Source organism: Chiloscyllium plagiosum, chromosome 10, assembly GCF_004010195.1.
Source record: "Chiloscyllium plagiosum isolate BGI_BamShark_2017 chromosome 10, ASM401019v2, whole genome shotgun sequence".
Taxonomy (NCBI): domain Eukaryota; kingdom Metazoa; phylum Chordata; class Chondrichthyes; order Orectolobiformes; family Hemiscylliidae; genus Chiloscyllium; species Chiloscyllium plagiosum.
In genome coordinates this window covers 67,035,470-67,062,646 of record NC_057719.1, presented here as the reverse complement: position 1 = coordinate 67,062,646, position 27,177 = coordinate 67,035,470, and the positions used below count along the sequence as shown (strand labels likewise).

At 39.7% G+C, this 27,177-nt stretch overlaps 1 protein-coding gene and 1 long non-coding RNA gene across 3 annotated transcripts in view; both read left to right on the top strand.

Moving 5' to 3' along the window:
* Nucleotides 1–13,528, top strand: part of fam98b (family with sequence similarity 98 member B) — a 34,524-nt gene extending 20,996 nt beyond the window's left edge. For both annotated transcript variants that reach the window (XM_043697999.1, XM_043698000.1), the window contains 2 exons: nt 2,223–2,390; nt 12,883–13,528. In XM_043697999.1, coding sequence (XP_043553934.1) covers nt 2,223–2,390; nt 12,883–13,122 — 408 coding nt within the window. In that variant the 3' untranslated portion in view covers nt 13,123–13,528. The remainder of the gene's footprint in view (nt 1–2,222; nt 2,391–12,882) is intronic.
* Nucleotides 13,529–22,437: 8,909 nt separating this feature from the next.
* Nucleotides 22,438–27,177, top strand: part of LOC122553732 — a 23,894-nt gene continuing 19,154 nt past the window's right edge. Inside the window, exons 1-2 of the long non-coding RNA XR_006312808.1 lie at nt 22,438–22,592; nt 26,130–26,201. This is a non-coding gene — a long non-coding RNA (uncharacterized LOC122553732). The remainder of the gene's footprint in view (nt 22,593–26,129; nt 26,202–27,177) is intronic.

Genomic DNA, 27,177 nt, shown 5'->3' with positions numbered 1-27,177 from the left:
CTTAGAACATAGAACAATACAGCACAGAACAGGCCCTTCGGCCCACGATGTTGTGCCGAACATTTGTCCAAGCTTAAGCACCCATCCATGTACTTATCCAATTGCCGCTTAAAGGTCGCCAATGATTCTGACTCTGCCACTCCCACAGGTGGCGCATTCCATGCCCCCACCACTCTCTGGGCAAAGAACCTACCCCTGACATCCCCCCTATACCTTCCACCCTTCTCTTAAATTTATGTCCCCTTGTAACACTCTGTTGTACTCGGGGGGGAGAGTTTCTGACTGTCTACTCCCCTGATCATCTTATAAACCTCTATCAAGTCACCCCTCATCCTTCGCCGTTCCAATGAGAAAAGGCCTAGCACTCTCAACCTCTCGTACGACCACATCTTTCCTAAAGTGAGACGACCAGAACTGCACACAGTACTCCAAATGTGGCCTAACCAAGGTCCTGTACAGCTGCAACATCACTTCACGACTCTTGAATTCAATCCCTCTGCTAATGAATGCTAATACACCATAGACCTTCTTACAAGCTCTATCCACCTGAGTGGCAACTTTCAAAGATGTTTCTGGAGCAGGGGGGACTTGAATCTGGATTACATCACACTGCCACAAGTCCTGAAAGGGCTATGTTTGTTACCTTGCAATCCAAGGAAACATATAGAATTTAGGGAAATCTGGAAGATCAAAAACAATGCATCCACTATCTCTTGTAGCAATTTTTTTTAATAAAAGCCCTTTAATTAGGCTATTGGATTAAGGGGATTTCTCACCTTTTGACCCATTAATTTCACCTGTACTAGTTCTTTACTCATCTTTGTTAGGTTTCTCATTTACATGGACCCTGGGTTTCCCACTGTTTCGAGAATTTTTGTTTTCTACAACTCCTAATGCACTCGTGTTTACTTTCATTAATCATTTTACATACCCAGAGAAGCTTTTAAAGTGTCTTTTATCTCTTAGTTTCCATTCATTCTGTTTCCTTAACAATTTCTTGGTTACACTACTTCGACGTGATGCCATTTTAACAAAATATTGAAAATCTTCTAAGCTAATTTGGTTTGTCTAACTTCATTTGGCTGCATATTTCTGAGGTTTTTATCCCTTTAAATGATATTCTGAGACAAAGTATGAGTGAGTCACAGCATTTTCTTTTATTGCACACATGCTTATTCATGAGACCAAGAACACTCTGCAAATGCTTCCATCAACAAGCTGACAATTCACCTCTGCATTTTTGCTACTACATTATCACCTCCAATAACAACGGCAACGCATGCTTTTACTGACCTCAGGAATATCGGGCAACACTTTTCGAACTTGGGGCCTATTAAGTATTTTAAAAATATAGTCCTTTCTGTTATAAATAGAGGAGGCAGTTTTGCAGTTGCAAGGTCTCTCAAATACCAGCGAAGTAAATGATCACCAGAATCATCTGTTAATATTTGTTGGATGTATGGGAAATGACCAGAACACAAGTCATTTCTTTGAAATAGTGCCATGGATTTTTATACCTGAGGGGGTTGAGGTTGTATTTGGTTTTGCCTCCTTAATCTCGCTCTCATTATTTTACAATTGCCCTTGTTACCACGTGGTCATAAAAGGTTCACTGCTTCCTTGAAATCCATTTCCTGTGTGGTGACCTAGTGTGTATGGATGTTTTCAACACCACATTGATCCTTTCAGTAGATACTGATATCCTGAAAAATTTGTAGTACAACCCCACCTGAAAAAGTCAATCCTTTTTTTTCCCCGATTGCTTCAATTGGAAAATTTACTTTGCTATTCAATTGCAAATATGTAGTGGTTACCCAGACTTGGATTCTGCTCTCTCATTCTCTACTCAAATCTTTTCAGTACATTTCTTATCCACACCAAGGAGCACCTTTGGAATTGTAAGTTTCAGTCTTTTGTCCATCTCTACATATGGAGAAACAATAATTCAGGCTTTGCTGAGGTCCAGTCTGTCAATTTAAATTGCACCTCTCGGTTGGGATATCATGGTCATCTGTAAAATCTGATCAATAAAATATGTTGTTCTTGTATGTAAGTTGTTTCCAGTATGTAAGTTGAAATTGTATGTAAGTTGTTTCCAGTTTAACTGGTCAGCCTTCCCACTGAACAGAACAATTAGTGTTAATATACTGGAAAGGAGTCCTATCCTTATTGCGAAGAAAATATGTGAATTAAAACAAGAATAATGGAGTTTTACTTTTTAGGCAAATACAGATAATATGGCAAAGGTGTATCAACCAAAAAGGCACACTTTGTCCCAGGGATCTACTGTAACACTGGCACACCTCTTGGCAGCCCGTGAGGATTTATCCAGGATTTTGAAGACCAGCAGTGGTTCCTTAAGAGAACTGACATCCTGCGCCATTAATAAGGTAGGGTTTTTGATTTAAACATGACCTTTTAATTTGGAAATTGACTGCATATATAAAATGATGCATTACTGTAGATGGTGCTGTGGAGTCATTCAATTCAAAAGGCAGTTTCAGTTTTACATTGTAATTTCCCATGACATTTTGTTTGTTCATAGTCTGTGGATGTTGTTGGTATTGTTATATTTATTACTGCTAAGTAGATTTTAGGGAGTGGTTGCGTTGAACCTGTACAGTGCAGGGGCTTCATTTGTATGGCTTTATGTGAGTTAAGTTTTGTTTCTGCGGCTATATACATGGATTTTAGGAAGGCATTTGATAAGGTTTCCCATGGTAGGCTCATTCAAAAAAGTAAGGAGGCACGGGATACAGGGAAATCTGGTTGTCTGGATACAGATTTGCTGGCCCATAGAAGACCACAGGAGAATACTGAAAGTATTCCACCTGGAGTTTGGCAACCAGTGGTGTTCCGCAGGGATCAGTTTTGGGACCTCTGCTCTTTGCTCTTTGTGATTTTCATAAATGATTTGGATGAGGAAGTGGAAGGGTGGGTTAGTAATTTTGCTGCTGACATGAAGATTGGTGGATTGGTAGATAGTGTAGAGGGCTGTTGTAGTTTGCAACAAGACATTGACAGGATGCAGAACTGGGCTGATAAGTGGCAGATGGAAACTTGTGAAGTGATTCATTTTGGAAGGTCAAATTTGAATGCAGAATACAGAGTTAAAGTCAGGATTCTAGGCACTGTGGAGGAACAGGGGGATCTTGGCATCGAGTGGTGACCTTTATAGAGGTTTATAGAGGGGCATGGATAGGATAAATAGACAAAATCTTTTCCCTGGGGTCGGGGAGTCCAGAACTGGAGGGTGAGAGGGGAAAGATATAAAAGAGAGCTAAGGAGCAACTTTTTCACGCAGAGGGTGGTACGTGTATGGAACGAGCTGCCAGAGGATGTGGTGGAGGCTGGTACAATTGCAACATTTAAGAGGAATTTGGACGGGTATATGAATAGGAAGGGTTTGGAGGGATATGGGCCGTGTGCTGGTAGGTGGGACTAGATTGGGTTGGGATATCTGGTCGGCACAGACCGAAGGATCTGTTTCCATGCTGTATATCTCTGATGTCCATAGATCCCTCAAAGTTACCACCCAAGTTGATAGGGTTGTCAAGAAGGTCTATGGTATGTTGGCTTTCATTAGCAGGGGGATTGAGTTGTAAGACCCATGAGGTTATGCTGCAGTTCTATAGAGCTCTGGTTAGACTACACTTGGAATATTTTGCTCCGTTCTGGCCGCCTTATTTTAAAATGGTTGTGGAAGCTTTAGAGAGGATGCAGAGGAGATTTGTCGTATGAAGAAAGTTTTGAGGGTGTTATGGCTTTTCTCATTGGAATGAAGAAGGATGAGAAGTGACTTGATAAAGGTGTACAAGATGATCAGAGGTATAGAGTGGATAGCCAGAGACTTTTCCTAGGGCAGAAATAGCTATCGCGAGGGGGCATAATTTTAAGGTGTTTGGAGGAAGGTTTAGGGGAGATATCAGATGTAGGTTCTTTACCACCACTGCTGGCAGTGCACTCACGCACCCACCACCCACATACACCAGGGACATTTAAGCAACTCTTGGATAGGCACGTGGATGATGGTACAATGAAGGGTATGTAGGTTAGTCTGATCTTAGAATAAGATTAAAAGGTTGGCACAACATAGAGGGCAGAACGACCTATACTGTGCTGCACTGTTCTATGTTCTATATTCTGTGTCTCTTCTAAGTAGAATAGAAGGATAGAAAAAGGCTTGAGTCTAATGCAGAGTGGGAAACAACAGTGAAGTCATCAGTAACATGGTCATTTTAGTTATGACAACTCAGGGTAAAGGGGTTCACTAATGCTTTCAATAGAGGGCGTTTGGTCCTTGAAGAATAGCCACTGTCAGATTACATATGGTATCTGTGCTATTTTGCAGTCTTGCTGATTCTGGTCTAGGTTTGAAAGTTTCAGATCTTGCACAAATGCAATCAAATCATCATTGAAACAATTGCAGGATTGTGTTGAAGTTTGTTGGACATCCTGTCTTTGGAGCATAATATACACAGCCTCACAATGTACTGAGTCAAATGCTTTTGGTTGGTGAATGCTGCGAACGGTTTCTGGTGGTGGTATTGACGTTTTTCTTAGATTTGTAGATAATGCATACCACGACAGTGATTCCTCTGGGAAATCTAAAGCATACTGTCTCTGGGAGAATTTCTTCACTCACAGGAAGTAAGTGATTCAGGTGAATGAGTGTCAGGGTTTTTTCCTAAGAGGGAAATACCTTGATAAATCATACTGTGGAAACTATCTCCTTTCTTGAAGATTTTTACAATTGTGACATTCGTGAAATCTGGGCATTTGAAGGAATTCTTTTTCCTGTCTCGTGCACAGGATTAATGCATTTAGTAATGATGTGAGCAAAAAGCCACCAACTTACCTGGAATACCATGCAGGACTTTGGATTTTGTTGTTTTTCATCCATTTGATTGTTTGCTACAGCTTTCTGATTGTAATATACCCATAGATGTTACTGCAGCTTGTAGATGTAGCCTAGAAATTGTCAGCTGCCATATTGCGTTCACAGTTGATCAGTCTTTTTCTAGATATTTCTGTTGGAAAAGGTTTTTTTAAAAAAATTACAATAAATCAACAATGCTACTCAAAGAAAAAAAAGACAGAACAAAACTATATGTGTGCATATACACACCACAACAAATTAAACAAACGAATAGGAATAATAAATCAAACTTCACAGCATAATAAAACAATAGCTCTCAATCTTATTGCGCAGTCATTTATTCAAAATTCTTCCTCTCGGTAATAGATTTACTAAATCAAATCCTCATGGCTATACAAAAGATCTAATTAGAGTGGAAGACAAGTCTGCATCCAGGTAATCCAAAAAGGGTTGCTATGATTTATATAAAAATTCTATTTTTGATGCACTGTAGTTGAGAAAATCCAGCGGGATATGCTGCACGACTAGCTTATGGCAACCTGACAGGTGCGGTGGTTTTTCAGGCACCCAACACTTCAGAACGTCTTTCCTTGCACAGAAAGTAAGGATGTTTTTTTTCCCATGAGCATAAAGAAGATAAATTGGGCCGCCCAGGAGAAGGGAGACTGGGTTCACCTTAACTTTAGGCCCCGAGACCCCCTCTGTTACTCCTACCACAATCCTTCAGTATGACCACAAACAATGATTGAGATTATCCATGCTTATTTTACACTGAGGATACTCCCACCTTAAATTTTGAGGCGTGATCTGGGGCTAGATGGGTCCTATAAAGGATCTTCAATTGCATGGCATGGTTCCTATTACAGATCAAAATCTTTCTAGTGTTTTTCACAAATGTCCTCCCATGTCTCAGAAGATCTCAACCCCACCTCTCTCTCCCAGACCTCATAAAGCCGCTCAGCCTCATCTGAGGGGCCATGCCCCAACAGATAGAGCGCCAACTGAGAGAGTGCTTGTAACATAAAGCACCCTCATCTCAATATATGATCTGTAAGAGTTGGTTAAAGGTGTAGTTCCTTTTTTAAATAAAGTCCCTAATTTGGAAAAAAATGAGAAAGGTCTCTACTAGATAATCCATACTTAGGAGTTATTTGATCAAAGCACATCAGTGTTTTCCCCCTCAAATAAATTACCCAAATGGGAAATGCCCCTAGCTGCTTCGAGTTTAAACCCAGGATCCATCACCCCTGGCTTAAAACCCAGCATACCAACTATAGTGGTGGATAGGTTTGAATAGATTGCCCTTGCTCTGCTGCATTGTGCTCCATACTTTTATGGTATTAATAATTATTGGATTATGACGACATTCCATAACTATCCTCATTTTGTCGAAGAACAGCAGGCTAATAAGGGGGCATTTTACCTGAGAAGCCTCAATAGTTAACCATATTGACGTGGGTCCTCACAGACCCAGTCACTCTCAAAAGATAAAAGGGAGCTCAGTTGGTATCTTCTAATGTCCAGGAGGTCCACTCCCCACCCCAAATCTATGCAGTTGTTGCAATTTGACTAGCTCGATCAGGGACCACCTATGATGCCAGATAATGGAGCTAAACCAGCCATTAAGTCTCCAGAAGTTTTGCCTTTGAAAGATCAAAGGATGCATTTGTGTAGGGTATAACCAACAAGGAAGGATATTCATTTTAATGAGGTCTACTCAGCCTAACCAAGATGGTGGAAGTGACCATTTAAAGGGAAATCGTGATTTGCCCTTGATGTTGGGTATCCTTCTAAGATCCCCCATAGGCATAGCCTCCAATTTAGAAAAGTTAATCTTTCAGCCTGAAAAGGCACCAAATGATTTGGTGATCTGATACATTGTATCAGATGAGGTACTGAAACTACAGGGTTCGACAAAAAAATAAGAACATAATCCACATACAATGTGATCTTATGTGATTTTGATCTCATTTCTGGGGCAGCTCTTTTAAGGATCCCTACAGATTGGTGATTGATCCGCTGGCAGAGGTATGTAAAAAGCAATGGGGAGGGAGGACAACCTTGCCAACAGCCCCTACCTATATGAAAATTATTAGATCTCACACCATAATGAGAACCGTGGCTAGAGGATTGCTATAAAGGACCCGTACCCATCTAATAAAGGCTTCACCTCGACCAAACCATTCCAGAGTATAGAAAAGATATGGCCACTCGACCCGATCAAATGCCTTCTCCAGGGAGATCAGTAATCCCTGCACAGATTATTGCTGACACGCTTGGATTGTATTAAGTAGCCTCCTGACATTGTTGGAGGATCTGCAGCCCTTTATAAAACCTGTCTGGTCCTCTTTAACTGTGGAAAGCAACACAATTTCCAACCTTAGTGCAAGATTCTTGGACAAGATTTTAAAATTGGAATTTAAAAGGGAGATGGGCCTGTAGGAAGCACAGTCCTCTGAGTTTTTCCCTTTGTTAAGAATAAGATAAATATTAGCCCCTCAAGGATGGCGGGAGGTGGTCGTGACTGTATGAGTAACTGTATATGTTAAGCATCAACCTGACAATATAATTAGAAACTCTTTGTGGAATTCACTCGGAAGACAATCAGGGCCAGGCACCTTTCCGCTCTGAAGCAGCTACACAGCCTCCTGTACTTGCTGCACTGTTAAAGGAGTTTTCAGGAAAGACGCCTGCTTGGAAGTCACACCTGGAAGTTCCAAGCTCTTAAAAGACTCTATCTTAGCCTACCCATCCTCACAACATTTTGGACTGATCTGATTGAGTAAAATCTCCAAAATGCAGCGTTGGTCTTTTTAGAATCGCTGATAAGAGTTCCAGTCCATTCCCTGATTGAGGTAATGGAGGGAGGGCTTTTTTTTTTCTCTCTCTGGCAAGATATACTACATACTTGCCCGGCCTATCACCATGATCAAACAACCTTTGTTTCGCAAAAATGAGTTTCTTTCTACGTGAGCATGGAATTCAAAGTAGACTGAAGCATTGTAAGCTGCTGCGACTTAGCCACTGTTGGTCTCTCAAAATATGCCTTCTCAGCTGCAAAGAGAGTATTCAGAGACCTTTGTGCATTCTGTCCACTGTGGGATCCATAAGATGGTTAAAATCTCCACCCGTAATAATGTGCCACTATGCAAAAATACTCGGTTTGAAAAATATATCTATCAGGAATTTAAGGGGTATGCCGAGGACAATAAACATTCAAAATATAATACTCTTTCCCCATATATCAAGACTTTAAGGATTACGAACTGCGCTTGCTCATCTTTAATATCATCTAGTAATTTAAATTCTTTCTAACAAGTATGGCCAATCCCCTACTCCTAGTATTAAAAGAGAGAAATGCATCTGATCAAACCCACACTGCAAATGCTCTTTATCACTAAGGTGTGTCTCCTGCCATAGGCAATGTCCACCCTCTCTTTTTTAAGACTAGAAAGTACCTTTTTCCTCTCAACTGGCAAATGGCTGCCCTTAAAGTTCCAGGTACACTGCGCCATTAACCATAACCCTCTGCAACGACATTTTGAACTCCTGAGAGGAAGAACTCGACTTGGAAATCGTTGAGCATCAATGAAAAAAGACCCATAGAGTCTAAAAGCTACACAAACTAAAACTACTACAACTAATAAATTTTAAAAATTTTGAAGAAAATATACACAGAAAAACCAAAAAAAGAAACAAAATAAATAGTACCAAAGGCATCCAATGAGTGAATTTACCTATTGCCCACAAGGGGCGCCTACACATCCCCTCGCCATTGTCACCCCTTCCAGCTTGAGCTGCACCCCAAACTCGAGCAAAAGAAAGAAAATAGCTACATTAACAAAGAAGTTAAAAGTAAGTACTCCACTCCTCCCCAACTACAGAGGAACCTTTAATTATCTGAAAGACATGGGTGGGAGCATGTTGTTCGGATATCCAAATGTTTGGATAATCAAATGCAGGATAACACAGTTTAGCCAAGCATCGGGACCTTGCGATCTTGTCCGAATAATCCAAAATTCGGATAATCGAATGCCGGATAATTGAGGTTCCTGTGTATACATTAATGCTGATTAGTATCAGAAAAAAATCCAACAACACTTTCTTTAAGAAAAGGGAAAAGCATTATTGTCCATGTAAGTTAAACTATCCAACCTAGTTTAAAGAGTCCAGAAAGTTTTTCGTTTTTTTTTTCTGAGGATTCAAATGAACGTTGTAAGTAAAATGAAGCACTGCTGGATACCTTGCACAATACTGAATCCAAAGTCCCTCAGTCTTCTCTTAATATCATCAAAGGGCTTCCTTTTTTGAACCACTGCCACAGAAAAGTTCTGGAAAAACATAATCTTGGAGCCTCATGAATTAAGGCCTGCGGATCCCTTCCTTGTGTTCTGGAGGCTTCCAGAGCTTTTTGCTTGTCCCTATAACTGTGGAATTGCATTAGGACCAGGCGAGGGAGTTGGTCTGAACCTGACCTCCGCACCACAGCTCTGAGCTGTCTCGATCTTAACCCGGCCTACTTCAGCCTCTAAGCAAAGGAATCGTGGTAACCAGCTTTCAAAAAACTCACTAGCTGACTGCCTTCTGCTCCCTCTGGCAGCCCAACAATACAGGCGTTCTTCCTCCTACCTCTATTTTCAAGGTCGTCAACTCGCTCAGTTAAGATACTGACCTGTTTTTCAAGGGCCTGGATCCACTCGTTTGAGGAATTGATCATGGTCTCTCATACTGTGGTCCAGTGTTCGACCTCCTCCATTCTCTTTCCAAGGCCTTCAAGCTGCTGCTCATGTTCCTGAAACATAGCTGAGATTGGGTCCAACCTACTTCAGAACTTTCCTTTAATCGAAGCCTCAATCACTTCCCGCAGCTTCTTAAACTCTGCAACCAAGGTCTGGTAAGTAATTGGTCCAACGAACCAGCAGAGGGAGTCGCAGCTGTGGTCATACTCGGTGTCTGTGGCTGGTGTCCCACATGTTGGGACTTCTTCGATCCTTTTCTATGTTTTGTCATCTCTACTCTACAAAATGGAATTAGTAAAGGTTCTGAAACTGTTTTAATGTCAAATTTTACTAAAATGGCTTAAGTGGGGGGAGGAGGGATGGTTAAAGTACCACTTTGCTTGAGTGTGATGCAGAACTCAGCAAAGCAGACCTTTCTGATCACTGCCATCTTAGATCAGTTGATCAGTTGCTCTTTCCTGTGTTGATGGGTGAAATTATCATCCTTCAGATAAATGCCATCCTGTGAACAAAAGAGATTTTGTCCATTTGATGACCCCATTGATGACCCTCATGGCTTTAAAAACATATTGTTGGCTCTCCTTTTTATCATCTGAATTTTATTTGGCCTGAGCCATGAACTGTTGAAATTCTTGATTTGTGATCCAGATAATCAACTAGGAGATTCCATATTTTGGCATAGTTCTGATCAAATCGATTCTGATGAAAATGATGCTGGAAGTTGATAGTTTGGACATAGATGTCAAGTATAACTGACTTTGCTGGAGAGTTTCAGGCTTGCAATCCTTTCTTTACCAATTCTCCATTATCACAGGAGTTGGCAAATGGACCCTAGTAAAAACACATGCATGGTTTTGTTTAATATGAGGATTGTGGAATGCTGTCATTGTCCACATGATCTTGACTGGTTGGCTGGTCAGATTTTGGTGATATATTGAACAATGATGACTGGGCCACTTTGCCCGTGCAACATTCCTCCTCCTCCAGAGTGAGTGAGGGACATGGTCATCCTTCGCCTGTTATAACAGCACATTGTCCAGAGCCCGTCCCACAAATTTGCTACAACGGTTGGACCTTTAAGATATTCCTGGTGACATCGCTCAAAGGATCATTAAAAAACTGAAGTCTCTGTTTAGTACAATGACAGTCAACTGAAGGAATTCAAAGTATTAGTGGTTTTGTTACTGGACTAATAATATTTCTGGTGATAGCTTGCATTGTCAGGAAAAGTACTCTACATCTGATAGTTCCTTCTTCCAGACACTGAAAGGTTAACAGAAGAGAATGTTTGGCCATTCTTTAAATAGAAAATACTCTGAACACCATGAGAATTTCATATCTATTCCACGGATACAATTAGTAAGTCGCTTGTAAATGCAATTCCTACTATAATCAAAATATGAATATTATAAAATTAAGACTTGCATCTCTTTGGCTTCCAGTTGCAGCTTTGACCCTATTTTACAGTTTTAACACTGATCATTATAGGTACAGGCAGGCAGCAAATGAATACACAAAGTAGTTCATTTATCAATTTATCATCGATTAATTTAAATGAATTGATAAATGATTGATTAGCATTTTCATTATATTTGGGTTTTTTTATGCCATTCTCCCTACATCTGGATCAAAGTAGTTTCAAACTACTTTACTGCATCTAATTGTCTGAGCTTTGGATGAAAATTGCTTCTCTCAGCAGCAAAACTCTTGCAGCTGAATGAGTAACCAGCTTGCACTGGCTTTTCTGGGGCCTGGGAGTGGGGGCCTAACACACCATTTCTGATGTATTGCACAAACATGCAAAGTAGCACATCACATTGTAAGGCATTCTGAATATAATTATATTTTTGATGAAGTGCAGAATGGAAGCTTGCCTTCCATCCACATTTGAAAAGAAAAATGTCAGTTAATGTTTCAGATGAATATTTATTAGCATGTTGTAAACATATGTTTATGTTCAGGAGAGCATAGTGTGTAAGCACTAACATTGATAAGAGTGTTGCCAAAAGGTTTGAGCAGAGTGTTAGATAAGCAAGTTGAACATCAAGGTCTAGACGGCTGTTTTAGTGTATAGTGCCAACATGATACTTAAAGAATATTTTCATTTTAATCACCAAAGGTAAAGACTGCATTGGATCTTACTGTATACCTAAACTTCTATAACATCAAACCTATAGCAACTTGGATGCTTTCGTAGATTTTGCAATTCTAGTCATTGGTAGACAATTTGCTGCTTCTCCTTCTCTACCTTTTTGTTTTTATCTATCTCGTCCAAGTAAGTGGAGAAAAACATGCATTAAAAAAATTGCATTCCTATGAAAGTGAGTCTGTATTTCTTTCTGATTTGGAACACTTACACTAAATTGATTTAAGTTTGCTCTTGATGTTATTGTGGTAGTTTTGCCTCAGTGCCAAAACTGGCAGGCTTTGAATACAGCTTGGATGGTTGGTTGCATTCACATGTTGTGGTGAGCTTGCCCAGTGTGCTGATCAACTCTTCATCTCTCTTAATATATCTAGGAATAAGTTTTTTTTTTAAACTGATAACTCTTCTTGATTGAAGTAGAATGCTACTGCATTTAGATATCGCACTTTAAAGAAAACTGTGTGTTTGAAGCATTTTGAAACACTGCCCTTTGATGTGTGAATTAAGTTTTTGAGGTTGGGGAGATTATCAGTGTTTTGATGTGTTAATGTGTCCCAAGTTTGGCCGAGTTACTTCTGCTTCTGCGGGTATGGCATTTTCCTTCAGTTGCCTATCATGTGCATTCCTTAGACTATCAATTTGTTTCTCGTCTTGGCTCAAAAGTATATAATGACTAAATATTTTTGGCACTTGACTCTTAAAAATAAATTACACAAAATAATAGGTGAAGAGGTTTGACTGGAAGGAATTAAATTCTTGTAAAACTCTACCTCATCTTCTGTCAGTAAAGTCACTTGATGAGGCTTGGTAATTGTACAAATAGTTGACAATTAGTTCTTCAAAGCTAAAGCTCTAGTGCTAAAACATGCAACTATCCTTTAACAAATAACACATTTCCGGCCATAGGGTTTTGTACCAGTTCTCGTGGCTTATTGTGTAGCTTCCCTCATTCTTAATGGAAGGCCACAATGAGGCTGTAGTTCTTTTCTCGTTTATATTCCATTCCAAGTTGGTAAATCTCTGTGAGAACATATTATCTGTAAAGGTCAGCAAATGGTCAGTTTTTAAAAGAAACGTGCTTTGCTGCTTTGACCCCACATTGTGGTTTTCTTTGACAGGTCTTGATGGGAAGAGTGCCAGATCGAGGAGGTCGGCCGTCTGAGATAGAAGCACCACCACCAGAGATGCCACCGTGGCAGAAGAGACAAGATGGAGGGCGAGGTGGGGGGCGTGGTGGAGGTGGTTGGGGTGGTGGCCAGGGAAGTGGAGGTGGTTATGGAGGAAGAGGTGGTTATGGAGGAAGAGGTGGCTATGGAGATATGGGAAACTATGGAAGAGGAGGATATAGACGGTACTGAATGGGTATTGCAATCTATTTGTGATGCTTGTATAAGAATGAACTCCTGTAGTTACATTCATTTGTCACTATAGTAGAGTGTGAATGTTGAACCTGCAACTGTAAATTGATTATTTTATCTATTCAATTGAGAAAGAAAGGCACCATGATGTCCTTTTTAAGGTAGATAATTGAAGACTTTTTTAAGACTGCTCATAGATATAAGATCTAGAAACTGTTTACTACTGTAACAAAAATCTTTTTTTTACATGTTAATTGTTGAAACTTGCTTTTTCTATGAGAATGTGATTATGAAAGTGTTTTACTTTGGAAATGTTGGAAGGTTCTGAAGAGCTGTGACCAGTCAATTTTTTTTTTTAATGGAAAAATTTTAGACATGTAGTGAATAAAAAAGACATTAAGAAATACTTGGATTTTGTATGGCCTTCTTGTGCGACTCTGCAGTTCTCCAGCTCAACATCTGCATCCATAGGATTGGAAAATATCCAAAAGCTTTGTTATTGTCTTGTTTCCATTAGCCTAGGATAAATTTCACCTGGTCTTGGAGAGTTAAATCTCCCAATAACTTTCTCTCTTTCTGTTGTTTTGATCAGGAGAGGAGGAGTGAATCAGTTGCCCTCTTTTCACCCTCCACAGTTGTCTGTAACATACATTTATTTTTTTAAACACTGGGCTAGATCTCTTCCTAATTGCAAAGTACTTAAGTAGTTTCTACTCTTGAAGTAAGGAGTCAATCATGAGAGAGAGCAAGGGAGCATGTTTATCATCAGCCAAACCTGAGAAAAAAATAATAAAGACACCAAGGCCAAGTGACTGGCATCCATTCAGTGTCTCAAAAAAGTATTGTGTCCAGGGAGGGAAAGGAACACTGTTTAAAGTTGATAGGGCATTGTTGAGGTGCAAGGTTTTAACCTGACATTCCAGTTGTTTAGTTGATGACAGGAAATATTGTAGTTATCCTTTTAACTTCTAATGTGTTTCTTTTTCATTATAGTGTATACCAGTGTAATTGCTGAATTATTTAGGCAATCTTTAAGGTTAAATCTTTAAGGTAGAGTATTACATGGATACAACTAGTGAGGGGCTGAAATTCATGGTACGGTTCAAGATACCATATGAGCAGAAGCCTAATTGATCTCTAAACGAATAAAGAAAAAAAAAGTTAAGGTAATTCCATGAGTGCTACAGGGGGACTGAGGTACACACTAGGGGAGGTTTCCACTGACTCAGACCTGATGCATTTCAAACGTTCGCAGCCAATTCTTCCATTTCCCTCCGTTTTCTATTGCCTACTGTTTTTGTTTTTCAAACTAGCATTTTAATTTCAGATTTAAAAAAATTAGACATTTGACTCTCATACAGTCTCACTGACCATTGTATCTGTGAGAAGTTGTCAACAACTACATGGTGCTTATAGTGAATTAAGTGTATATAGGTGTGTCTAATACAGGAAATGGTGGTGCGGTAAATTTCGTGTCACACTAATTATAGTGTTCGTTCAATAATGAACTTAAGAAATCTGTACCCTAATGTTGGTGTGAATTGTGCATCAAAACACCTAATATCACAAAAAAAGTTCATTTCCTCATCATAACATTTATGTACAGGATAACACCTTGATTCTTAAATGTTGATCTGTTGCCTGAAGAGCTTGGGTCGACTTCTACAGGAGATGTATGGAAAATTCCAGATTTTTGGTCAAAAATAGTGGATCGGCTTTTACTCGAGTGTGTGCAGTAGTAATGTCACCAGGAGCTTTTTTTTTGTTTGAGAGAGTGAGAGTGAGTTCTTGGCCTGTCATCAGTGTTGCATCCTTAGTTTCATCTTTGCTCTTTGCCAAAGCACCTTCTTGAAATACAAATGAGCCTGTATTTTCCATCTGCAAAGTTGTTTTTAGAATCTGGCCTACAATTAAGAAGCCTATTGTCCAATATGTGACGATTCATCTGAAGATATAAATCAAAACAGTAGATTAGGGCCTTTTTACACTTCCCATGGGATCTTGCTGGCTGATTTCATTGTCTTTTGTAAAATGTTAATTTTAGCTGGGGTTACTATGGTCTAACCCATCTTGGTTTCCCAAGGTGAAGCCTTTGGTCATTTTAAGATAGTGTTTTGCTGCTTTTTTTAAAGCTGTTTCAGGCCATGAAAATTCTAGGTATTGAATTGGATAAACAAATCTATAAAATCAATAATGCTTATTTTATATCATTATGACACTTAATCTAATATATTCCTCCCAGATTGCAACATTTGTCATGTCTATGCAAAAACAGAATACAAAGTAATCATTAAAACTACTAATTTCCTTCCAAACAACACGATCTATCCTTGAGTTCTTTAATAGACCCTTTTTATGGTTACCATTTTGTTATTTAGTGCCTTTTTTTTTAAAAGCTTTATTTTCCTTGATTTTATTTACTGGTATTTGAACATGCTTTGTACTTGACTTCCTAACTTTATATGTTTATGCCAACACTTCTATGTTCCTCTAGGCTTTCTGAAGTGTTAAGTTTATGGTATTTGTCATATGCTTTCCTTTTACACTCCTTGACCTCCATGGAACTCTGGAGTTGTTTGTCTCACCCTGTTTCATGGGATATACTTGCTTTGGAACAAAACACAATGTACTGGAGAAGCTCCGCAAAATTAGACTTGCCTCAGTTGAGTACTTTTCTCCTTTTGGTTTATGCTCATTAAGATCGCTTCCATTTGCCAGCTTTGTCCTCAAAACTAACACTTAGTCCCCAGTTGTCCTGTGTCATGTTGGAATTGCTATATATTGGTAAAATGCATTCTGGATAACTTTCATTAAGCATTCTGCCCACAACTGTCTTTCACACTATGTCCCAGTTAATAATGGGATAGCTGAAATGCCCTTTTATTTCAGTTTTGTTGTGTTTGCACCTCTTGAGATTTACTGTTCTAGATGACAATTTAGGAATCTGTTATACCCCACTACCAGTTTGATTTGTATCTATTTTGCTCTTCAGTTCAACCCATATTGACTGACTTGTTTTTTTAAACCTCACCCACTAATTGTTCTGTCATCCATCATCTTGAATTAATATCTACAGCTGATGAAATGCTTCTCTATGCCTGTCACTACAGATGTTGCTTTTCCTCTTTTTCTAACCTGTCCTATCTGATCCCCACCCCACTACTCAACTGTGCAGCTGAACCATCAATGAGAGTTTCAATTTGGCTGCACTCCCAGGGGAACTATCATTCTCCAGTAATCAGAACTGAATACCAGTTGAAAGGAAAGGGGGAGAGAGAGACAAATGTCATGTGATCCCTCCCCTATGCAGTCATTGCGATATCTCTTATTTTTTGGGGAGAAGGTGGCCTCGTGGGTTTATCGTTGAGATATTAATCCAGAAACTCAAGTAATGTTCTCGGGACCCAGATTGGGATCTCACCATGGCAAATGGTAGAATTTGAGTTCAATAAAAATCAGGAATTGAGTCTAATGACCATGAAACCACTGTCAATTATTATAAAAACCCATCTGGTTCATTAATGTCCTTTTTGGGGGAGAAAATTGTCATCCTTACCTGATCTGGCCTGCATGTGACTCCAGACCCACAACAATGTGATTGATTCTTAACTGCTCTTTGGGATGGGCAACAAATGCTGGCTGAGACATCAAAACCCTCATACCATGAATGATTGCAAAACAAATCCATATTGTTCCTCAAATACTGTCCCTAAAGCAGCTCTACCTCCACTTTGGTCTCTTAAAACACTCCTTAAAATCCTACCTCCTTGACCATGCTCTTGAACATTGGCCCGGGCATCTCCTTAAGTACTTCAGTGTTTTATCTAATTTTATAATGTTGCTGTGGAATACAGGATAACCCCCATGTCTGTGAAATCATTTTCCGGTGTTTCAGTTACCCATGGTTGCCTGTGGCCTGAACAGTAAAAAGGAAATGTTCCAGAACCAGGCACCAGGAGGCTACCGGGAAGGTAAATTTGCTATTTTAAATTAACGGATTAGCTCCTATCTGTGATTTCGGCCTTGCGCACTAGGTCCTGGAATGTATCCCCTGCCAGTGCAGGGGGTGCTTTTTAACAGGTTTAAAATTATGACACCATGCATGGAATGTAGCTGTTAAATCAACCATTAGAGGGAGCTCCTGTCACTTTTTTCAGTTATAAAACGTTAAAATCACAACGTTATAGTTCAACAGGTTTACTTGGAAGCACTAGCTTTCAAAGCGCTGCTCCTTCCCACCTGAAGAAGGAGCAGCGCTCCGAAAGCTAGTGCTTCCAAATAAACCTGTTGGACTATAACCTGGTGTTGTGCGATTTTTTTTTTAAGTTTGTAAATCCCAGTCCAACAATGGCACCTCCAAATCAGTTATAATACATTCAAGTTGTCACCAAAGATGAAAAAAAATGCATACTTCTAACTACTGGAAGATATTTGATTTTTATTTAAACATTGTTTTCTTTATTAGCATTTTAACTGTAATATTACATCAATGCTTTAGAAGCTTTTTATTTTATTAATTTATTTTGAGCTCAAATTATTGTTATTGGAATTCTGAAATGTTCAGCATACTCTGTCCAGTTGTGGAGTTGCATTTGATAATATTTGAGCAAGTAGTTAGCTGTTTCACAGTGCTACTATTCAGTAGCCATATGGGTGGTATTTGTCTTTAACAGGATGCTCCTATTGAGCCAAAAAGGCATTCTGCTGGTCAGATATGAGTGATATGGTATATGAGTTTCAGCGTTGCAGTGATGCCAGATACAGTTGGCAGGTCATATCAAAATCAATCCTTTTGATTGATCAGAATAGGCTACACAGTAGAGTACTGACTACTTAACTGTCTGGTCCTGGCAAAGCGCAGAACGTACTGTTTAACATGAGACGTTGCTGTGAACTTACTGAACAACCTTGATTGTGCTAATAGTTACACTATGAGCTAATTGAACATTACCAATTATGCTGGCATTCATAAGCCTTTGTAAGAAATAGGAACATTTCTAGCCATTATGCACTTTAAGTAATCTGAACTGTCAGTTGACAAGTGCCTACATTCTCATGGACTTCATTCTGGTGTCTTAATATAAGTGCTGAAAATGTGTTGCTGGAAAAGCGCAGCAGGTCAGGCAGCATCCAAGGAACAGGAAAATCAACGTTTCGGGCATAAGCCCTTCAGGAATTCCTGAAGAAGGGCTTATGCCCAAAACGTCGATTCTCCTGTTCCTTGGATGCTGCCTGACCTGCTGCGCTTTTCCATCAACACATTTTCAGCTCTGATCTCCAGCATCTGCAGTCCTCACTTTCTCCTCTTAATATAAGTGCCTAATGGAAAAAGTTGATGCATTTGTTTTAATTTCCCACAACTCCATCGATTCAGGAAAGGACTGGAAGATAGCAAGTGTAACTCCTGCAATCAAAATCAGGAGTTAGAAAGCAAACTACAGGCCAGTTAATTTAAAATCTGTTATAGAGAAAGTGTTGGAAACTGTTATTGAAGAAGTTATAACAGCAAATTATTCAACAATAATCAGGCAGAGTCAACATGGTTTTCTGAAGGGAAATTGTGTGGAGGCCACACATGCAGGGAAACTGATGGAAGAACTATACTTATTTTCCAGCAGACATTTGATAAAAGGACATATCAAAGGTAATTGTGAAGCATGAAAGCTCATGGTGTAGGCGGTAATATTGGCATGAACAGAAGATTTGGCATGCAGAGTAGGCATAAATGATTCTTTTTCAGCTTGGCAAGGTGGAGTGAGTGGTGTGCCAGTAAAATCAGTGCTGGAACCTCAGTTGTTTACAACTTGTATAAACATCTGGTTGAAGGGATGGAAGGTAGGGTTGCCAAGTTTGCTAATGACATAAAGGCAGGTAGAAAAATAAGTATGTGGAGTGGACATGAGACTACGAAGGGTTATAGATAAAATTATTACAGTACTGAAGAAGCCTTTCAGCACATTAAGTCTGAAAAGCCAAAATATCCTGTTACCCTCACCTGGTCTCACTTTCCCATACTAGACACATAGCCTTGAAAGTTAAACGAGTGAACAAAGATGTGGCAAACAGAATATAATTCTTTGGAAGATATAAAATTGTCCATTTTGGCAGGAGGAATAAAGAAATATATTATGGAAATAGTGTGAGCTTGTAGATCTGAGAATCGGGGATCCTCGTGTGTGATTCACAGGCTGGTATGCAGGTGTGGTGAGGAATTAAGGAAGCTGAGAATATATAATTCATTGCAAGGGGGAGTCAATACAAAAGCAAGGATAATATGCTTCAGTTATACAGAGCATTGAGTCTGCATCTTGAGGAGAATGTGCAAAATTAGCCACTTATTTTAAAGAAGGACATAAATATGTTAAAAGCTATTCAGGGAAGATTTACCAGACTAATACCTGGAATGGGAGAATTACCTAAGCAACTTGATTAAAACATACAAGATCCTGAGAGATCATCTCAAGGACAGAGAGGATGTTCCCCTCTAAACGAAGAATCTAGAATGAGGAGTCACTGTTTAAAAATAAGGTGCTGCCCATTTAAGAGATGAGGTGAAATTCTTTTCTCATAGCTGAGAGTCTTTGGAATTCTCTTCCTGGGGTTATAACCAGACACTGGCAAGGCTCTCCAATTACAGTTTGAGATGGGATATCCCAAATTATTAAGTACCTGGGCAAGGAGAGATGAACTGACATCCCTTTGTTCACTTATCCCTCTCAGTTGGTTGCAATTTGAAAAAGATTCCTTCCTTTTTGGTTACTTTTCTTTCGGACCCGAATGATGTTTCAAAAGGGACCAATTTAACCAGATGTCTTTGAATTAACAAAATAAGTAGGTTTATTAATTCTGAAACATGGAAACAAGTAGTAATGTATTGCACATGCACATAAATTAGAGATAAGAAATAAAAGTTAAAAAGAAATTAATCATTCTCTGAATCCATCATGAAGGGCAGATACAGAGACGTTGTGACTATTCTTGGATGACAGCGATGGCAATGATTTAGGCAGCTAAGCAGTCAATTTTGAGATTCTTAGTTTTGAAGGCTGGCTGAAATTCTTCTGTTCTGATTCCTTTTGACAGTGACTGAATCCCAGCAATTAAAGAGAGTTTTCCCTTTTATGTTACCTGAAGAGCACAGGTGCTTTAAATGGTTGTTCTCAAAGCTGTGGCTATCACAACAGACTAGTTCACACACAATAGTATCCAGACAAAAGGACAGTTTTAAACATTTTTTGTGTATTCTCTCTAGGATAAAACACATCTGCAAGAGGAGAAAGGGAAAGTAGCCCCTCTTGTTAGCTCTTCTTGTTGTGACATTCCCCCTGTTTGAAATGATCCTGACACTTTGCAGCTATAACATTCCGTAGGTTTCACAAAGGACTTTTACATTGGTTTTGTTTTTCTGTTGTAAAGCAGACTCTTCCTTTATTTTTAAGGTAGAGATAACAGAAGTTGAAAGATTAGATTAGATTCCCTTCAGTGGAATCTAATTCGGCCCAACCAGTCCACACCGACCATCTGAAGAGTAACCCACCCCCCTCTGGCTAATGCATCTAACACTGTGGGCAATTGAGCATAGCCAATTCACCTGGCCTGCACATCTTTGGACTGTGGGAGGAAACCGGAGCACCCGGAGGAAACCCACATAGACACTGGGAGAATGTGCAGTCTCCACACAGGCTGGAATCTAACCTGGGACCCTGGTAGCTATGAGGCAGCAGTGCTCAACACTGAGCCACTGTGCTGTCCTAGCTTATCAGGAGCAGGCAGGAATGTTGATTTGAAGTTATAATGAAATTAACCATGATCTTATTAAATGGTGTAACATGTCATCTACTCCTTGTTCTTGTATTTTATATATTGTTGATGTTCGGTTATCTGCAAGATAGTCTGAGGAATTAATCACTCTTTACTGGGCCAATTTTCTTCCCATTAAACACATGATAGTATACAAGAGAGACTTTATGTTGAAGGCATTATCTAAATGTAAATTGATAAATCCTAGGAAAATCTGTTCTTAAATTTATACAATATTAATGTTTATATGAGAAAGTGGGAGCCCTGGGGTCGGGGAGTCCAAACCTAGAGGGCATAGGTTTAGGGTGAGAGGGGAAAGATATAAAAGAGACCTAAGGGACAACTTTTTCACGCAGAGGGTGGTACATGTATGGAATGAGTTGCCAGAGGATGTGGTGGAGACTGGTACAATTGCAACATTTAAAAGGTATCTAGATGGGTATACGGATAGGAAAGGTGTAGAGGGATATGGGCCGGGTGCTGGTAGGTGTGACTAGATTGGGTTGGGATATCTGGTCGCAATGGGTGAGTTGGACCAAAGGATCTGTTTTCGTGCTGTACATCTCTATGACTCTATTACAAAGGGATGTCAAGCACTAAGCCCACCTACCATTATCTTCACAACTGTAAAAACCAGCATAGGTTAATTTAACTGAATTAGTGCAAAGCCTGTATGGATAGCCTGTAATTCACCAAGGAAATAATGATAGAGCTGTTGTGTTTGTTGCAACTTCATAAGATCCAACATGCAGCTCAGATACAGTAACTAGCATAGGCTTTGAAAGTCGCATCAATCCTTACTCTTTAGCCTTTCGGCTGTATTGCTGATTGTTTTTATACGACTGGTAACCTGCAATCTGACCTGATAACCATCTGCAACCACGCAATCCCTTTGTCAGTGTCGAAAGGCTGAGTGCTGGGCTATTTCCCTACTTGTGTTTTATTGTATGCTGTGTATCCACATTGCATTTCGTCCCGTTCACTAAGCAGTTGCTTCATCCGATTTTTTTTTAAAAAACATCCTCGGTTTTCAGCTCTGCCAAAGGCCACCACCAAGGTGAAATTCTATTTTGATGTTTTTAAAAACTGTCAGTACTTCTTGCTTCTCTATGCCTCTTGAATAGCAGCTAACAAAGTGGTAATCTGGGTTTGCTTTCTTTGCCTCCTACTCCATTAGACTATCATTCCTTACCTCAAACTGAAGGTGCTCTTGGAGCTGCAAACATTTACATGAATGAGTGGACTCATGGATTGACATCTTATCATTCCACACGATGAGTTTGATTACATTGTAAAATTCAGTAATAATAATATACAAAAACACTTAGCAAGGACATTCTTCTCTGCTACCACTCTTTTCTCAGCTTTATTTTGTAGCTCTGAGCTGACATCACTGTGACTTGTTACTATAAGGGACTGGGCTTGCAGTTATTTTTAGTCATGTGTGTTCTTTACTGATATGAGCTGCATATTCCGTTGCTCTGGCAACGGTCAGATTCCTGCTCCGGTCTCAGATACAAATCATCTGTTGGAGAGATGTGAAAACCTGAAGTTGTAGTCTGGTTTCTGGGCCTCCAAAACACCAGAGATTGGGACTTAGAGTCATAGAAATGTACGGGACTTCTCCTTACTCATTTGCCCATGCCAAAATCCTTTCACAAATTCTGGAGGTAGGGTTATTGAACTAATAAAGTTCGATGTCTGCACCATTTTTAGTACTATTGGTCTGACCAATCCTAGACTTGGTGGGAACTTGGTGTTCTTGTGGTTGTGGGTATGTTTGCTGAGCTGGCAAGTTGATTTGCAGACATTTCGCACCCTGTCTAGGTGACACCTTCAGTGCTTTGGTGGCCTGTTTGTCGCTTAAAGGAACTGATAAGTAACAGTTCTGCTTTACAAGTCCACTATCCAGGAAGGAGGAACTGTGAATGTATGAGTGTTGGCTGAGTTGAGTTATTACTATTTATTAGTTTGGTTATTATTTATTTAGTTAAATAGTTGGGATTTTAATATGTTTTTCTATATATATTTATACATTCATACATGAGGGCAGGTTGGGTTTTTTTTGTGTTTTTTCTTTGTATTGTTTTGAATTGTATTGTTTTGTATTTGTTGTAATGTTTTTAAAAATCTATTTTTCAGTAAAAAATATACTTTAAAAGAAAAGGAACTGGCTAGGCTGATTTGACAAGACTCTAAAATCTGAGCAGTCCCCTTCAAAGTAGTTCCTTACAGATATCCAAATTAAAATTAGTCTTGTCCAGCATTTTCCATTTGCACAGGGCATCAGAGAACTCTCGTGCAGGCAAGCTTACCATTGGCTGTGCAGTGAACAGAATTGGTGTGTTTCCTAACCAGACCCTGTATTCTGCCAGTCCCACTCCCAAAAGCAATGTAGTGATAGAAGCCTTTTAACTACTCCAGGAGAGAGTATAACTTTGTTTTATTCTTTTATGGGATACGGGCCTCAGTGGTAAAATCAGTATTTGTTGCACACCTTAAATCGTGCATGAACTAAGTAGCTTGCTGAGCCCATTGCAGAGGGCAGTTAGAGTCAACCAAGTAGATGTTTTATACTGGAATCTAATGTAAACTGGAGGCAAGGATAGGAGATTTTCTTACCTAAACAGCATTAATGACCTAGATGGATTCTTATAACAATTGATGATGAACATAGAACATTACAGCGCAGTACAGGCCTTTCGGCCCTCTATGGTTTCACAGGTTGGTGCAACAATCTGAAGCCCATCTAATCTACACTATTCAATTCTCGTCCAGATGCCTGTCCAATGACCATTTAAATGCCCTTAAAGTTGGCAAGTCTACTACCATTGCAGGCAGTGCATTCCACGCCCCTACTACTGAGTAAAGAAACTACCTCTGACATCTTTCCTATATCTATGACCCCTCCATATAAAGCTATGTCCCCTCCTGCTAACCATCACCATCTGAGGAAAAAGGTTCTCACTGTCCACCCTATATAACCCTCTGATTATCTTCTATGTCTCAGTTAAGTCACCTCTCAACCTTCTTCTCTAACAAAAACAGCCTCAGCCTTTCCTCTTCAGACCTTTCCTTCATATCAGGAAACATCCTAGTAAATCTCCTCTGAACCCTTTCCAAAGCTTCCCTCCTATAATGCGGTGACCAGATGTTCCAAGTGTGGGCGCACCAGAGTTTTGTACAGCTGCAGCATGATCTCATGGTTCTGAAACTCAATCCCTCTACTACTAAATGTTAACACACTGTACGCCTTCTTAACAACTCTATCAACCTGGCTGGCAACTTTCAAGGATCTATGTACCTGGATACCGAGATCTCCCTGCTCACCTACACTATCAAGAATCTTACCATTAGCCCAGTACTCTCTATTCCTGTTGCTCCTTGCAAAGTGAATCACCTCACACTTTTCCACATTAAACTCCATTTGCTGCCTCTCAGCCCAGCTCTGCAGTTTATCTGTCTTTTTGTAACCGACACTTCTTCTGCACTATCCACAACTTTAGTATCATCTGCAAATTTAATAACCCATCCTTCTACGCCCTCATCCAGGTCATTTATAAAAATGACAACAGCAGAGACGCCAAAACAGATCCTTGCGGTACACCGCTAGTAACTGAACTCCAGGATGAACATTTCCCATCAACCATCACCCTCTGTCTTCTTTCAACTAGCCAATTTCTGATCCAAACCGCTAAATCACACTCAATCCCATGCCTCTGTATTTTGTGTAACAGGCTACTGTGGGGAGCCTTATCAAACGCCTTACTGAAATCCATTTACACCCACATCAACCGCTTTACCCTCATCCACCTGTTTGGTCACCTTCTGAAAGAATTCAATAAGATTTGCAAGGCACGACACCCCCATCACAAAACCATGTTGACTATCCCTAACCAACTTATTCCTCTCTAGATGATTATAAAATTATTGCTTTATCCCACAGATTTAACAATTTAACTGTGGAGGACAAAGAAGGCGCGGAACATCCATCTGATGATGTTAGTATTCCAGGGAATGTCAAACAATTTCCTATTCCCAGAACAAAGAGAGAAGATATGCCACAGCAAATCTCACTAGGCCAGAAAATAGCGTGGGGATTGGTGGGGGACATCATGAAAGGAAGTATAGAAACTGCAGTGGTATTACAAAGAAATAGAATGCACCAAGAAAAGATAGATGGCTCAGAACAATCATGAGAATTCGTCTTTGAATATTGACAAGGAGAATCAAACCACTGGGTTTTTCAGCTTGGAGAAAAGAGAGGGACAGATTCAGGAATATACAAATGGACATATATCAATAGCTGCTTCTTAAGAGTCAAGGAAAAAGGATTTATAAACAAGATCTGTCCCTCTCAACAACATGCATAAACTTCAACACTTGAGGAATATGTGGACTCGGGTTTCACCCTCATAGCTCAAGGACTCCAAGAACTTTAAATGGTATTTATCAATACCTTCCTGTAAGATGTCTATAATGCATTATTTTAAGTTTTAGTAGGTAGTAAAATATGGCGCACTCACTTGAGCAAACCTAGAAATTACTATTAGCCCAGTACTCTGCATTCCTGTTGCTCCATGCAAAGTGAATCGCCTCATGCTTTTCCGTATTAAACTCTATTTGCCACCTCTCAGCCCAGCTCTGCAGCTTATCTATGCCCCTCTGTAACCGACACTATTCTTCTGCACTATTCACAACTTTAGTGTCACACGCAAATTTAATAACCCATCCTTCTATGCCCTCATCCAGGTCATTTATAAAAATGAAAAAACAGCAGAGGCCCCAAAACAGATCCTTGTGGTACACCATTAGTAACTGAACTCCAGGATGAATATTTCCCATCAACCGCTCCCCTTCTGATTTGATTGGTTAGATTTAATTGGAGTGTAATGGTTATATGCTTAAATAAAATATTCATAGGTTGTTGAATAAGGGGATTCAATCACCCCTCCTCAACTTGTTGTTAGAAACTGAGAGGCTCAATCCATGATGTTATCACTGGCAAACAGCAGAATTGGATATGGGAGGAAACTAGTTCTTTCTTCAAAAGCTACTGTTTTAAAAAAAAAGAAAAATTTTAGCATTGTCAGTGCTTTAAGATGTCCACGTTTAATGTCAATGCTTTAATAGAATGGAAAGAAATCACTTAGGAACTCCCAAATTGTTCATGGAAGAAATGACAATTGTTTAATTTTTTTGTATAGGACAGAAGAGGAAGGCCAGGCAAACAGAAATTGTGAAATGCGTGGTAAAATATCAACAGGTAGAAACTGCGGGTAAGGAAACAGGCAAATTGAAACTGGAGCAACGGAGACTGGAATTAGAATTCCAGAGAAATGAGGCAAGAGAATTCCAAGAATGTAATGGACAGAAAGAGAGGGAGACACACACACTCATACACACACATATGAAAGTTAGGATGTAACAGAAGCCCCAGAAAGAGAGTTCTAATTGAAACAGCGCAAACTGAGACAGGAGACTAAAAGCAACCCTCTCTGGTGAGGGAACTACCCTAAGTCAGCCTTAAGGGCTGAAGTATTCAAGTTTGTGGATTAAATCCATCAATTTGATGACTGGTTAAAAAGTGTCAATTATTTCTCATCTGGTCACAACAATGTAGAGCAAATCAGCTTCTGAAGAGTAGATTGTTTTTAATTTTTTTTGTTTCTTACATCACATATTTCTGAGGCGCACACAGTAGTTCTGAGCTGGTAATGATCCATGTGAGAACAACACTGAGATGACTCTCTTCCCCATTCAGTCTGATGATTGGTGGAAGGGGCAGTTTCTAATCATAAGGCAATTACTCACATGATGCACTCCAGAGGAGGTAAAAAAATTAAACTCATCTCCCATTCCTCGAATAGACCTCTAAACAACTTGTTTTCCCAAAAAACGATTGACAGTATTAACAGTAGGGTGGGATGGCTGAGAGTCTGTTTGTAGTTGACAAACTCCCAGCAAGATCAGGAACATGGTGGTCCTACCAGTTTTACAGACACCGCCAGGTTGACTGCCTGAAGGGTGGGTGACAATCAAAACGTATTAGCAGGAGTCTTCATTCCTGTAGGAGTAGTCCCGGCAGTCAATGGAAATATGTGCTGGAAATGTGTTGCTGGAAAAGCGCAGCAGGTCAGACGACATCCAGGGAACAGGAGAATCGACGTTTCGGGCACAAGCCCTTCTTCAGGAATGGGGAAAGTTTGTCCAGCAGGCTAAGATAAAAGGTAGGGGGGAGGGGCGTCGGAAATG